This window comes from Pongo pygmaeus, chromosome X, assembly GCF_028885625.2.
Source record: "Pongo pygmaeus isolate AG05252 chromosome X, NHGRI_mPonPyg2-v2.0_pri, whole genome shotgun sequence".
Lineage (NCBI taxonomy): Eukaryota > Metazoa > Chordata > Mammalia > Primates > Hominidae > Pongo > Pongo pygmaeus.
In genome coordinates, this window is record NC_072396.2 from 158893774 (window position 1) to 158906093 (window position 12320).

The 12320-nt window shown below is 56.6% G+C and overlaps 1 protein-coding gene across 2 annotated transcripts; it reads right to left on the reverse strand.

Moving 5' to 3' along the window:
• Positions 1–102: 102 nt before the first annotated feature.
• Positions 103–9529, reverse strand: RENBP (renin binding protein). 2 transcript variants are annotated; one of them, XM_054473145.1, is made up of 11 exons: positions 9424–9529; positions 9150–9259; positions 8921–8996; positions 8736–8811; positions 8387–8559; positions 7685–7909; positions 6776–6857; positions 6318–6493; positions 4886–5017; positions 341–428; positions 103–256 (listed from the first exon to the last, which is right to left on the reverse strand). In XM_054473145.1, the coding sequence occupies exons 1-11, from the start codon at positions 9448–9450 to the stop codon at positions 120–122; spliced, it is 1302 nt and encodes a 433-aa protein (XP_054329120.1). In that variant the 5' UTR covers positions 9451–9529; the 3' UTR covers positions 103–119. The 2 variants fall into 2 exon arrangements, with proteins under 2 accessions (XP_054329120.1, XP_054329122.1); XM_054473147.2 differs by having other exon boundaries at positions 9347–9452.
• Between the last annotated feature and the right edge of the window lie 2791 nt (positions 9530–12320).

The window sequence follows — 12320 nt, forward strand, 5'->3', positions numbered from 1 at the left end:
GCCTGGGGGCGGGGCGGGCGCTGCCCCGGAGCTGGAGCCGGCCCCTCCCTCGGCGCGGCAGCCCCCCTCCCGCGAGCCCACAGACGCGCTCACAGCCGCAGGTGGAGCGGACTCAGCCTTTATTCCGCGCCTCGGCAGGCGGGGGTGGGGGCGGGGGTGGAGGCGGGGGTGGGGGCGGGGGCGGGGGCGGGGCGGCCCAGCAGGGCGCCCAGCATCTCCTCGCACATGGCTAGGCACCGCGGCACGTGGAAGCAGCCTGCGGGTAGAGGCGGGCAGGTAGTGAGGGCCGGGGGCAGCCAAGAGGCGCAACCCCTGCGGCCCCGCCCTCTCCCCCACTCACCTTTGAAAGGACCTCCCTTGATGGAGAGGGCCACCTTGCCCTCTCGGCTCAGGTAGCCAAACCATTCCCCGTACTCGGGATCGCGAAACTGGAATAACAGAGACAGTGACAGCTAGCGCCTGCAGGACCCGCCCAGATGCCACTGCATCGCTACCAGGGGTCAGAGCCTGGGTTGACCCCAGGTAATGTGGCTCCAGAACCAGCGATCTTAACCGCGACACTGCGTCCTCCACAAAGATGAAAGCAGGGGTGGGCGCAGCAGGCAGGCTACAACTATATAACCGACTGGGCAAGGGGACGAGACACTGCTAGATGGAATGAAAGAACTCTGCCCTGGGGTGTAGAAACGTTCTCTATCGGGCCGGGCTCTGTGGCTTGCGCCTGTAATCCCAGCACTTTCGGAGGCCGAGGTGAACGGATCACCTGAGGTCAGGAGTTCAAGATCAGCCTGGACAACATGGTGAAACCTCATCTCTACTAAAAATACAAAATTAGCCGGGCGTGGTGGCACGCACTTGTAATCCCAGCTACTCGGGAGGCTGAGGCGGGAGAATAGCTTGAACACAGGAGGCGGAGGTTGCAGTGAGCCGAGATCACGCCATTGCGCTCCAGCCTGGGTGACAGAGTGAGACTCCATCTCAAACAAACAAACAAAAAAGTTCTCTATCGTGATTGTAGTGGTAGTTACGTTGATTCAAAGAAACAAAGAATCCGGCCGGGTGCAAAGGCTCAGGCCTGTAAATCCCAGCACTTTGGGAAGCCGAGGCGGGTGGATCACGAGGTCAGGAGATCGAGACCATCCTGGCTAACACGGTGAAACCCCGTCTCTACTAAAAATACAAAAAAATTAGCCAGGCGTGGTGGCGGGTGCCTGTAGTCCCAGCTACTCGGGAGGCTGAGGCAGGAGATTGGCGTGAACCCGGGAGGCGGAGCTTGCAGTGAGCCGAGATCGCGCCACTGCACTCCAGCCTGGGCAACAGAGCGAGACTCCATCTCAAAAAAAAAAAAAAAAGAAAAGAAAAGAAACAAAGAACCCTGATGGAGGCGACGTCCTGTCATGAAACTCTTAAGAAGTGACTCCCTTGGAGCTCCCATTCCCGGCTTCACAGGCCTGTCTTCCAGCAGATGCACAATCTCATCAGACTCCTGTCCTGGCTCACCATTGGTCCCAAACTCATCTCCTCCTCCCTCTGCCCCTGCCCACTGCCCATTCCACTCTCTTTCCTTCTCTCTCCACTAGCATTCCATGGGGCACCTGTCTCAGGGAGGCTTGTTAGTTCAGCCCCTTCTCAAAAGGATCATGGAATCAATTACATTGAAGTCCACTATGAAAATGTCTCTTTAAATGGTGGCCCATAAGAGTTGGTGTATTCTTCTTTGTAGGAAGTAAAACTAGACCTGGGCTGGGTACAGTGGCTCACGCCTATAATCCCAGCACTTTGAGAGGCCGAGGCGGGAGGATCACTTGAGGCCAGGAGTTTAAGACCAGCCTGGGAAACATAGTGAGACCCCACCTATACAAAAAAAAAAAAAAAATTAAGGAATTAGCTGGGCATGATGGCACACAGCTGTAGTCCCAGCTACCTGGGCGGCTGAGGTGGAAGGATTGCTTGAGCCCAGGAGGTTGAGGCTGCACTGAGCCATGATTGTGCCACTGCACTCAGCCTGGGCGACAGAGACCCTGTCTCAAAAAAAAAAAATAAATACATACATACATAAATAAAAACTAGTTCTGTGTGTATTCATTCTATCTTTTGAGTTACATTGTTCAAGTCCTTACTTATTTTTTGACTGCTTGACATGCCACAGGAAGGTAAAGAAGAATTTCCTTCAATGTCTGGATTTTTGCCTTCTGTATTCTGTTATGTTGGTTGATGCATAATGACTTACTTGTTTTTTTGTTTGTTGGTTGGTTTTTTGGTTTTTTGTTTTTTTAAGACGGAGTTTCGCTCTTGTCACCCAGACTGGACGGAGTGCAGTGGCGTGATCCCAGCTCACTGCAAGCTTCACCTCCCAGGTTCCACTGATTCTCCTGCTTCAGCCTCCTGAGTAGCTGGGATTACAGGCACCCGCCACCAAGCCCGGCTAATTTATTTACTTATTTATTTATTTTATTTATTATTTTATTTTATTTTTTTATGGAGTTTTGCTCCTGTTGCCCAGGCTGGAGTGCTTCCCGGGTTCAAGTGATTCTCCTGCCTCAGTCTCCCCAGTAGTTGGGATTACAGGCACCCGCCACCACACCCGGCTAACTTTTTGTATTTTTAATAGAGATGGGGTTTCACCATGTCAGCCAGGCTGTTCTCGAACTCCTGACCTCAAGTGATCCGCCTGCCTCGGCCTTTCAAAGTGCTGGAATGACAGGCGTGAGCCACCGCGCCCGGCCCAATTTTTGTATTTTTAGTAGAGACGGGGTTTCGCCATGTTGGCCAGGCTGGTCCAGAACTCCTGACCTCAGGTGATCCACCCGCCTCAGTCTCCCAAAGTGCTGAGGTTACAGGCATGAGCCACCATGCCCAGCCGATTTACCTGTTGATTATAACTTTTGTAATTGTTTAATGTCATCTATATCTTATTAAAATGTATTCCTTCAATTTCATTTTTGAGTTATAACTGGTGACCCCTAACACATACTCTATGAATGCATTAAATATTAAGATATAGCTTCAGGTCTAACAACCCTGGTGGTTTGGAAGTAGTGATGAGCATATGTGATACTTGCAGATGTCTCTCTAACTGCAATGCAATATAAACACATCTGGATCTCTATCGGTGACAAAGCCAGGCACTTATATTACCAATGTGGTTCATTGCCTCCACTCATAATGGAAGGAAATGCTAGTTTGAGTTAGAGGTTAGTACAAATAAAGATGTGATTCTCCGCGCCCGGTTTCGAAGCCCACAGACCCCAGAATAAGATCCCCTGCTATAGTCCTCGCAGTACCAGGGTTCACCAGTGGAGTCGGAGTCGTGGCTTTAGAAACACATGATGAATCTTCATTCGTTCACCACCCAGGCCTTGCCACCACTGGATGCCATGCCCTCTCCTGCGTTCAGCAGCTCGAGTTGCCTCCTGGGCAGCAGTCAAGACACCTTATCACTCTGCTCCTAGCACTTGGGCTTCAGGGAGCCCCTGGCTTGGTTTTCTTCCTACGTCACCACTGATTCTTATCTCCTTTGCTGGGCCCCCGTTTCCCTTTTTGCCTCATAGATCTCAGCAGCATCTGTACTTTTTTTTTTTTTTTTTTGGGGGGGACCAATTCTTGCTCTTGTCCCCCAGGCTGGAGTGCAATGGTGCGATCTCGGCTCACTGCAACCTCTGCCTCCTGGGTTCAAGCGATTCTCCTGCCTCTGCCTCCCAGGTAGCTGGGATTACAGGCACCCGCCACCACGCTTGGCTAATTTTTGTATTTTTAGTGGAGACGGGGTTTCACCATGTTGGCCAGGCTGGTCTTGAACTCCTGACCTCAGGTGATCCACCTGCCTCAGTCTCCCAAAGTGCTGGGATTACAGGCGTGAGCCACCGCGCCCGGCCTTTTTTTTTGAGACATAGTCTCGCTCTGTTGCCCAGCCCAGGCTGGAGTGCAGTGGTGTGATCATAACTCATTGCAGCCTCAAACTGGGCTTAAGCAGTCCTCCTGCCTCCGCCTCCTGAGTAGCTAGGACTACAGGTGTGCATGACACCCAGCTAACTTTTTAAAATTTTTTGTAGAGACCAGGTCTTGCTATGTTGCCCAGACTGGTTTTGAACTCCTCGGTTCAAGCAATCCTCCCGTCTCAGCCTCCCAAATTGCTAGGATTATAGACATGAGCCACTGTGCTAGGCAGCATCTACATTCTTGTGATACTGAAAACATTCATGGTGAGTCCAGATCTCTCCGTCTGAACTGGAGACTCAGGAATCCCACTGCTGCTCCACCAGACTGTGAACCCTCTGTCCCCACCAGCTGCCACCTGGGCCAGCCCTCACTGGCTGGGATGACAGCTACAGCTTCCTCTGCTGTCCCAGCTTCTGCCCTGTACCCTACAGACTTCCCCCATAACACCCCCCCCTCCAAGCCCCAGGACCCAGGTAACAATGGAATCAGACCAGGCAGCTGGAGTCCGTCCCTTGCCCACTCTGCCTTTATCCTCCCGGGCTGCCAGGCTCCCCTGCTGTGCCACATGCCCCACCCTGCCCAGACTCCCAGTCCCTCAGACAGACCCCTGATTGACTTGGTCCCTGCTCAGTGTTTCCCTGCTGCCACCCCATAGGAAAGAGCCCCCCCACAACCCTCTCCAGTGGTATTATTCCCACAGCTGTCACTCTCACCACCACCTAGGTCTGCTTGCTTACAGTCTGCTCCCCCCGCCCCCACCACGAAAATTCAAGCTCTAGGAGGGCAGAGGCTTCTTCTTTGTTGACTGAACGAACAGCACTGGGGCTCCGGAAACTCTCAGACCAGCTGAGCGACTGTGCTCAGCGAGGGGGCAAGAGGGCAGCCGGGCCAGACTTCCCCCATCCTCCCATTCAGCCTCTAGAGGGGACAAGGAGGCAGCTCTCACCTGGCGGAAGGTGTACTCAGCCACTTGGTAGAAGAGGCGCAGCAGCACAGGGTCCCCACTGTCACTGTAACCCATGAGGAAGGCAATCATGGCTTCACTGTGTGGCCACCAGAGCTTCATGGCCCACTCCAGCTGAGGGGAGAGCAGGGGCAGGCATCTCAGCAGGACACTCCCGTCCCCAACTTTCCAGACCTGGCTGCGTCTCCATTGGCCCAAGCTACTGGAGGTGAATTGAGGGACATCTTTGGAAGTTCTGAAGGACTTGAATAGACACCTTGACTTGAATAGAGGTGAATTGAGGGACATCTTTGGAAGTTCTGAAGGACTTGAATAGATCTTTGAATAGACACCAGGGCCCCAGACGAATGGCATATATGTCTGAGCATCAGCGTTTCTCCAGCTCCCTGGTGGCCTCCATATGACATGGGACTGGGGAGCACTGGTGTCAGAGGTGTGTGAACCAGAGCAACTCCATCTTAAACAGGAGCTGGGTCAAATGAGGCTGAAACCTACTGGGCTGCATTCCCAGACGGTTGAGGCATTCTAAGTCGCAGGATGAGATATGAGGTCGGCACAAAATACAGGTCATAAAGACCTTGCTGATAAAACAGTTTGTAGTAAAGGAGCCGGCCAAAACCCACCAAAACCAAGGTGGCCATGAGAGTGACCTCTGATCATCCTCACTGCTACACTCCCACCAGTGCCATGACAGTTTACAAATGCCATGGCGACATCAGGAAGTTACCCTATATGGTCTAAAAAGGGGAGGCATGAAAAATCCACCCCTTGTTTAGCATATCATCAAGAAATAACCATAAAAATGGGCAACCAGCCGGGTGCAGTGGCTCACGCCTATAATCCCAGCACTTTGGGAGGATGAGGCAGGCGGATCACCTGAGGTCGGGAGTTCGAGACCAGCCTGACCAACATGGAGAAACCCCGTCTCTACTAAAAATACAAAATTAGCCAGGCATGGTGGTCCATGCCTGTAATCCTAGCTACTCGGGAGGCTAGGGCAGGATAATCGCTTGAACCCAGGAAGCAGAGGTTGCAGTGAGCCGAGATGGCGCCATTGCACTCCAGCCTGGGCAACAAGAGCAAAACTCCACCTCAAAAAAAAAAAAAGGCAACCAGCAGCCCTCAGGGCTGCTCTGCCTATGGAGTAACCATTCTTTTATTCCTTTACTTTCTTAATAAACTTGCTTTCACTTTGCATTGCGGACTCGCCCTGAATTCTTTCTTGGGCAAGATCCAAGAACCCTCTTCTGGGGTCTGGATCACGACCCCTTTCCTGTAACACTGGCACAGAAGCTGAGAGCAGGCCTCTAGGTTCCAATCCAGCCCCAGGTTACCCTCTAGAGAAGCACCCACCTCCCTGGGCAGAAAGCCTTAGAACAGCGTGGGTCACACTTGGCCCTGGGCACTCTCCCACCTGGGTGGGGCAGAAGTCATCAGCATCCTGGAAGTAAAAGAGGCCGCCGTGGTCAGGGTCCCATCCGGAGCGGAAGGGCAACAACAGGAACTTGTCAACCACATGGGCTCGAAGTGCGGGGTCGCCTTTCCGAATGCAATGACGGAGCAGAAACCAGCCGGCTTCCAGCGCGTGGCCTGGTGAGGGTTGGAGTACGGAAGGGCGGGGGTGGTGTTGAGGGAGGGAACAGAGGGAACAAAACCCCTGCACCCTGCTCCCTCCCTAACAATGAGCGAGGCTCTGAGCTCCCTGGCCCTGGAAGCCTGCTCCTCTACAGAAACCCTCAGCCTTGGGAAGCCCATCCTCTCTCCTCTGCCTCCTCAAGGCGCCCCCCCAGGCACTCCCATATCTGAAGCCCAGAATGCAAAGCTCAGCACTCCCCTCCTCCTGGGTGGCCCCCAGCCCACCCTGCCCCTCACCTGGGTTCTGCTGTCTCCCCAGGCAGCCAGGAAGTTCCTTGCCACCCTCTGACACATTCTCCAGCACAGCTTGTCCATCCCTCTACCGGGAAGGAGCAGAAGGGAATGTTGCCCCCAGCCCTTTCACCCACCCAGCCACCCAACTAGAAAGACCCAGCTCCAGAAATCCCTTCTTCCCTCCCTCTCACCCAAGCCCCTGGACCTGCTGGCTTGGGTGGGCCAGGCTCAGAGGGGCATTTGAGGAGGGGCTGATTCACTCCCTTGGGCCTAGCAAGTTGTTTTTTCTTTTTCTTTTTTTTTTTTTTTTTAGACAGAGTCTTGCTCTGTCACCCAGGCTAAAGTGCAGTGGCCGCAATCTCAACTCACTACAACCTCCACCTCCTGGGTTCATGCGATTCTCCTGCCTCAGCCTCCCTAGTAGCTGGGATTACAGGCATGCACCACCATGCCCAGCTAATTTTTGCATTTTTAGTAGAGACGGGGTTTCACTATATTGGCCAGGCTGGTCTCCAACTCCTGACCTCAAGTGATCCGCCCGCCTCAGCCTCCCAAAGTGCTGGGATTACAGGCATGAGCCACCGCATCCAGCCTGGGCCTAGGAAGTTGTAATCCTCACTTCTGGCCTGATCCTCTCCAGCAGGGGAGGGTGAAACATTGAATGGGGACAGACAGGGCGGGTTTCACGGCGCAGAGGCCTGGAAGGGACTTGGGTGGGGCAGGAGGGGTCTCCTTCTGTCAGGCCTTGCCTGGGGCTCCGCATCCTCCCCTCCAGCCCTCAGGCTCTCCACCTTCCCCAGGTGGGGACATCCTCGAATCTCTGTCTCTCCAGGTGTGTCAAGCCCCAGGGTGCCCAGGGGAGTGGGGGAGTGGAGGGCCTCCCACCACCCCAGCTCCCCAGGCATCCCCCACCTGCACGTGCTGCAGAATCCTCTGGGCGCACCAGTCCCCCAGCTCTCCGTATTTGCCCGCCAGCTCCTCATCTGCCTCCCCGAGCTGCTCCACCAGGTTCAGCAGCATCATGGGCACCGCCATGGGCTCTGCAGCAGGGGCCCCCTGGAGCTGGGGCCGGCCCAGTCCCGACGCGTCCTCCTGCACCCAGTGGACGATCTGATCCATCATCTCCACCGCTTCCGTCTGGGGGTGCAGGAGGCAAGGGGAGGCCCAGGCTGAGGCTACATCCTGTGCCATCCCCCTGGACATGGCCCTGGGGTGGGAAAGCCAATTCCTCTCCTGAACCCAGAGACACCTTCACCCAGGGCCTACTCGGGGCCTAGCACCCAGCATCCAGTAGGAGCCAGTCAGATCTGCCCCACTCTGCCTTGGGGGCTCCCAGTCTGGGGGTGCAGCCCCTTCCAGGCTGTGGGGTCAGGGTCTGGTAGCACAGGGAGCCCAGGGAGGAGGGAGGGGCCTCTTCCCAGTTGGGGGCAGGGCGTGGATAGGGCCCTCTCCGTCTGTGCGCCCCTGTAGGGGTAAGGGAGCGTTCAGAGGTGAAGGGGACTTGGCCCACAGGTGGGTCCATGGGAGGGGACTTGCGTAGTGAGTGGGAATGCATCAGGTGGCCATGGCAGGGTCCCAGGGTGGGGTCTTCAGGGGCACCCTCCTCTCACACACCTGGTACCGTGCTTCCCCTGTGGCCCTCCACAGCTCGTTCATGGCCATGGTGTAGAAACACTCGCTGAAGATGGTCCGCTGCACCTTGACCGGGCGGCCGTCCCGAGTCAGCACAAAGGCACACTTCTTGCCAGGAGGTGCCACCCGGGCATAACGCAGCAAGAACTCACCACCTGGAGGTTGGGGGGTTGGCATGCCAGGAGTAAGGCCAGGACGCCCCGCACACACCACCCTTGAGCCTCCCCAAGTCCTTCGCTGCTTCTAGACCCCTCTAGGAACTCCGCACATATGCCCTGTTGAGTAAACATGGACGGAATCACTGGGAGATGGGTAGGAAGGGGGCACCTACCTGCTTTTGCTGCGTCCAGAAGCTGAGCATGGCGGAAGCGCTCGAAAGTGCGGTACAGGCGACAATACATCCATACCTGCGGGGTACGGGAGGGAAAGTGGCTTAAGTGGCCGGCTGGGGTGAGGTGGGGAGACCTTTGAGGCGATGGGCCGTGTGCCTGAGCTTCCAGTCTGGGAACACTATACCTGCCTCCCCTGCAGCCACACATACTTGAGGTCATCATACACCCGCCCCTCGCGGCCAAGGCACGTGAAGAAGCCCCTGTGGGAAGGCAGAGTTAGCAAAGTCTGGAAGGGGCCTTGCCAGCCCCTCCTGCCCCTCTGGGGCCAGCAAATCTGTGAGGTGCCTGAGAGTGAGAAGGGGCCTCAGGAAGGGCAAAAACCCTGCAGAGGACTCCAGAAGCACGCCGAGTACCCGTGCTCCTGGTCGTGGGAGTGCTCCATCCAGAAAGCCACCACGCGGTCCAGCTCCTGCCCCACGCGCTCCTTCCAGGCCTGCAGAGTCTCTCGCTCTTTCTCCATGTCCTAGGGGAAATGGGGCTTGAAGGCGCAGCCCCCACATGGGACCTAGGCCCCCCAGCCTCGGGAACCAGCCCTCGGGGATCTCCCCACCTCTGTACGGGGCTTCAGACGTCACCATCCCCGGGACCCTCCAAGACAGCACTCCCCCCAAGCACCCCACCACTGGCCTGTTGCGCTCGGAGACCCTTTCTCATCCCTCCCTCTCCTCTAGGAAGCCAGACAGAGTTGGTCGCCGTCCCGTGACTGTCACTCAGCTGACAGAGCCGCGCCCGGCTCACCCACCCCCTCCTCTTCAGGGTTCCGCTGGGCCTGGGGGCGGGGCTTTGAGGCCCCACCCCCCTCACTTGTTCCTGCCGCGACCCTCCATTCGAATGGGCCAGTCCCGCCAGGGCCCCTGCTGGGTGCCCTGGTCTCAAGATCCTGCTTGGTGGGAAAAGCTGGGATGGCCAGCCGGAAGGTCTGGGATGAGGGGGAAGGGGGAACGGGGCTGCCACCCACCCCGCCCTACACCAGGGGCCCCAGCAGGGCGGCTGAGGGCCTTGGCCCTACCAAGCCTGTGGGGCAGGGGTGCAGCAGGACAGGGAACAGGTAGTCGGCCTGAATGCAGAGGTCCCTCTGACCTGTCACCACACAGGGTAGACAGGAGGCAAGTTCTGTTTTTTTTTTTTTGAGACAGTGTCCTGTCGCCCAGGCAGCTCACTGCAGCCTTGACCTGCCAGGCTCAAGCGATCCTCCCACCTCAGCCTCCTGAGTAGCTGGGACCACAGGTGTGGGCCACCACGCCTGGCTAATTTTTGTATTTTTAGTGGAGACAGGGTTTTGCAATGTTGCCCAGGCTGGTCTCGAACTCCTAAGCTCAAGCGATCCTCCTGCGTCAGCCTCCCAAAGTGCTGGGATTACAGGCGTGAGCCCCCGCGCCCAGCCTAGCAAGTCCTCTCTTTTGAATCAGTTTGTCACCAACTACCTCAACAGTCAGTAATGGGCAGCCATTGGTGCTAGTTTTTTTTTGTTTTTTTGTTTTCCAAGATGGGGTCTTGCTCTGTCGCCCAGGCTGGAGTGCAGTGGCACGATCTTGGCTCACTGCAACCTCTACTTCCCGGGTTCAAGCAATTCTCCTGCCTCAGCCTCTGGAGTAGGTGGGATTACAGGTGCCTGCCACCACGCCTACCTAATTTTTTTTTTTTTTTTTTTTTTTGTATTTTTAGTAGAGATGGTTTTTCACCATGTTGGCCAGGCTGCTCTCAAATTCCTGACCTTGTGATCCACCTGCCTCGGCCTCCCAAAGTGCTGGTATTACAGGTGTGAGCCACCGCGCCCGGCCTTGGCACTGACTTCTTTACACAAGTGACACAGCTCTAAGGCCAGACAGTAACTGCAGGTAAGAGCCCACACCGCCCTTCTCTGGGCCTGTTTTCCAGCTGCCCAGATCTGTCTGTAGCTCTATGACTGACCCGATGATGCTACGAGGCAGCTGGGCTGAGGTGTTTCCTACCTTCCAGGCCAACAGTCCACAGAATGGTTCTAGCCTCTGGGTGTGGTGCTGCACTGCTGGTCTTTCATGCCACAGTGGCTGTCTCAGTCCCTGCTGTAGGCTGACCCGCCCAGCCCCAAACAGTTCCCCTTCAGGGTGCTTGGTAATGAGGCTGATGCCCCTAGCAGCTGGGGAGGCATCCTCTATGTGCTCGCACCACCCTCGGCCTCGGCTCATGCTCAGGGGATGAGCTTTGTGCCCAGCCGGGCTGTATCTACCTGCCCTACACACAGGCCTGTCATGTTCATGTTCACGTCCAGCCTCCCTCCTGCCTCCCCAGACTGAGTGGTGCCCTCAGACGGAAACTCGGTATTTTCAGATAAACACCAGAGGCATGACTGATGTGGTCCTTGCCTTCTGGAGTGTGATGCAGCTGCGGTGAGACAAGTGAGCTGAAGGAATGCGGAGAGTGGGTAGCCCCACAGGTGCCAGCTACAGGAGTGGGGAAGAACCCTTGTACCACCCCCACCAGGCGAAGTGCCCACAAAGCCATTTGCCAAAGGTATGGCAAATCCACAAGGCCCCTCGGTTCTGGGGCCAGCCCCATGTGGCCCCTGGCCTCCACCAGTCCCAGCCATGACTCCTACCGCTCTGCTCTGAAGGACACTTTCCCACCCCTTGCTAGGCCCCAAGGCAGGTCACAGTTGGTGCGGTGGGTAAGACAGAGCCATGGCTCCTGGTGTCAAGCCCTGGCCACTCTGCTTCCCCTCACCCCCACATGACACAGCAGACCCCACATGACAGAAGCTTCCCAGAAGAGGTCGCATTCGACAGGGCCTTGCACACACACCCATGCCACAGGTGGAGACACGGAGGCTTTTGTTACTCCAGGAGCTTCTGGTAGCAGAGTGCCTGGGTGCTCTGAGAGGAAGGCTGGGCAGTAGAGGTGTGTGGGGGAAACAAAGGCAGGCGGCAGGGGCTTGGAGGGGGCGGGTAATGCAGATGCACCAGGAGCACCAGGCCCCAGAAGCAGGGTGTCACTCCCCTCGTACCCGCCTAGGCCTGTGCTGCTCCAGCCACCTTGCCCCGGGGCTTTCTGGGCCTCCTGGTACAAATTCAGCCCACGGGATCCCAGCTGTCCTACCGACCCAGCTGCTAGGTGGTCAGTCTGGATCACAAGCTCTTGCTTCTTCCCCTTGGGGGCATGGCTCACATTTAAGAGGAAGCCAGAGGAAGGGATCCACCTCTGCAGTACCCATGGTATACTTGACTCAGCCCACCTCCCCCCCAACCCACCCAAGGAGGCTGCCGCTGGTGACCTGCCAGGCCTTTGCCCCATCCTATCCTGTAGTGCAGGAGGGGAGGGAGGGAGATCTGGCCCCCAGACACAGGAAGTCAGCAGCAGCTGCCCAAGGGGCCCTTTGGCCCTTGCCCTGCAAGGCAGCTGCCAAGCAACCTGCTGGAACCTGGTCCGACTTGGTCCAAAGACCACAGGCCACAGCAGGGGCCTCACTCTGGGGCCTTCTACACTTTCACCAGAGCTCAGGTCCCCCTCCAGGGGGCTCCCGTGAGCCTCGGGCAGGTCTCAGCCTT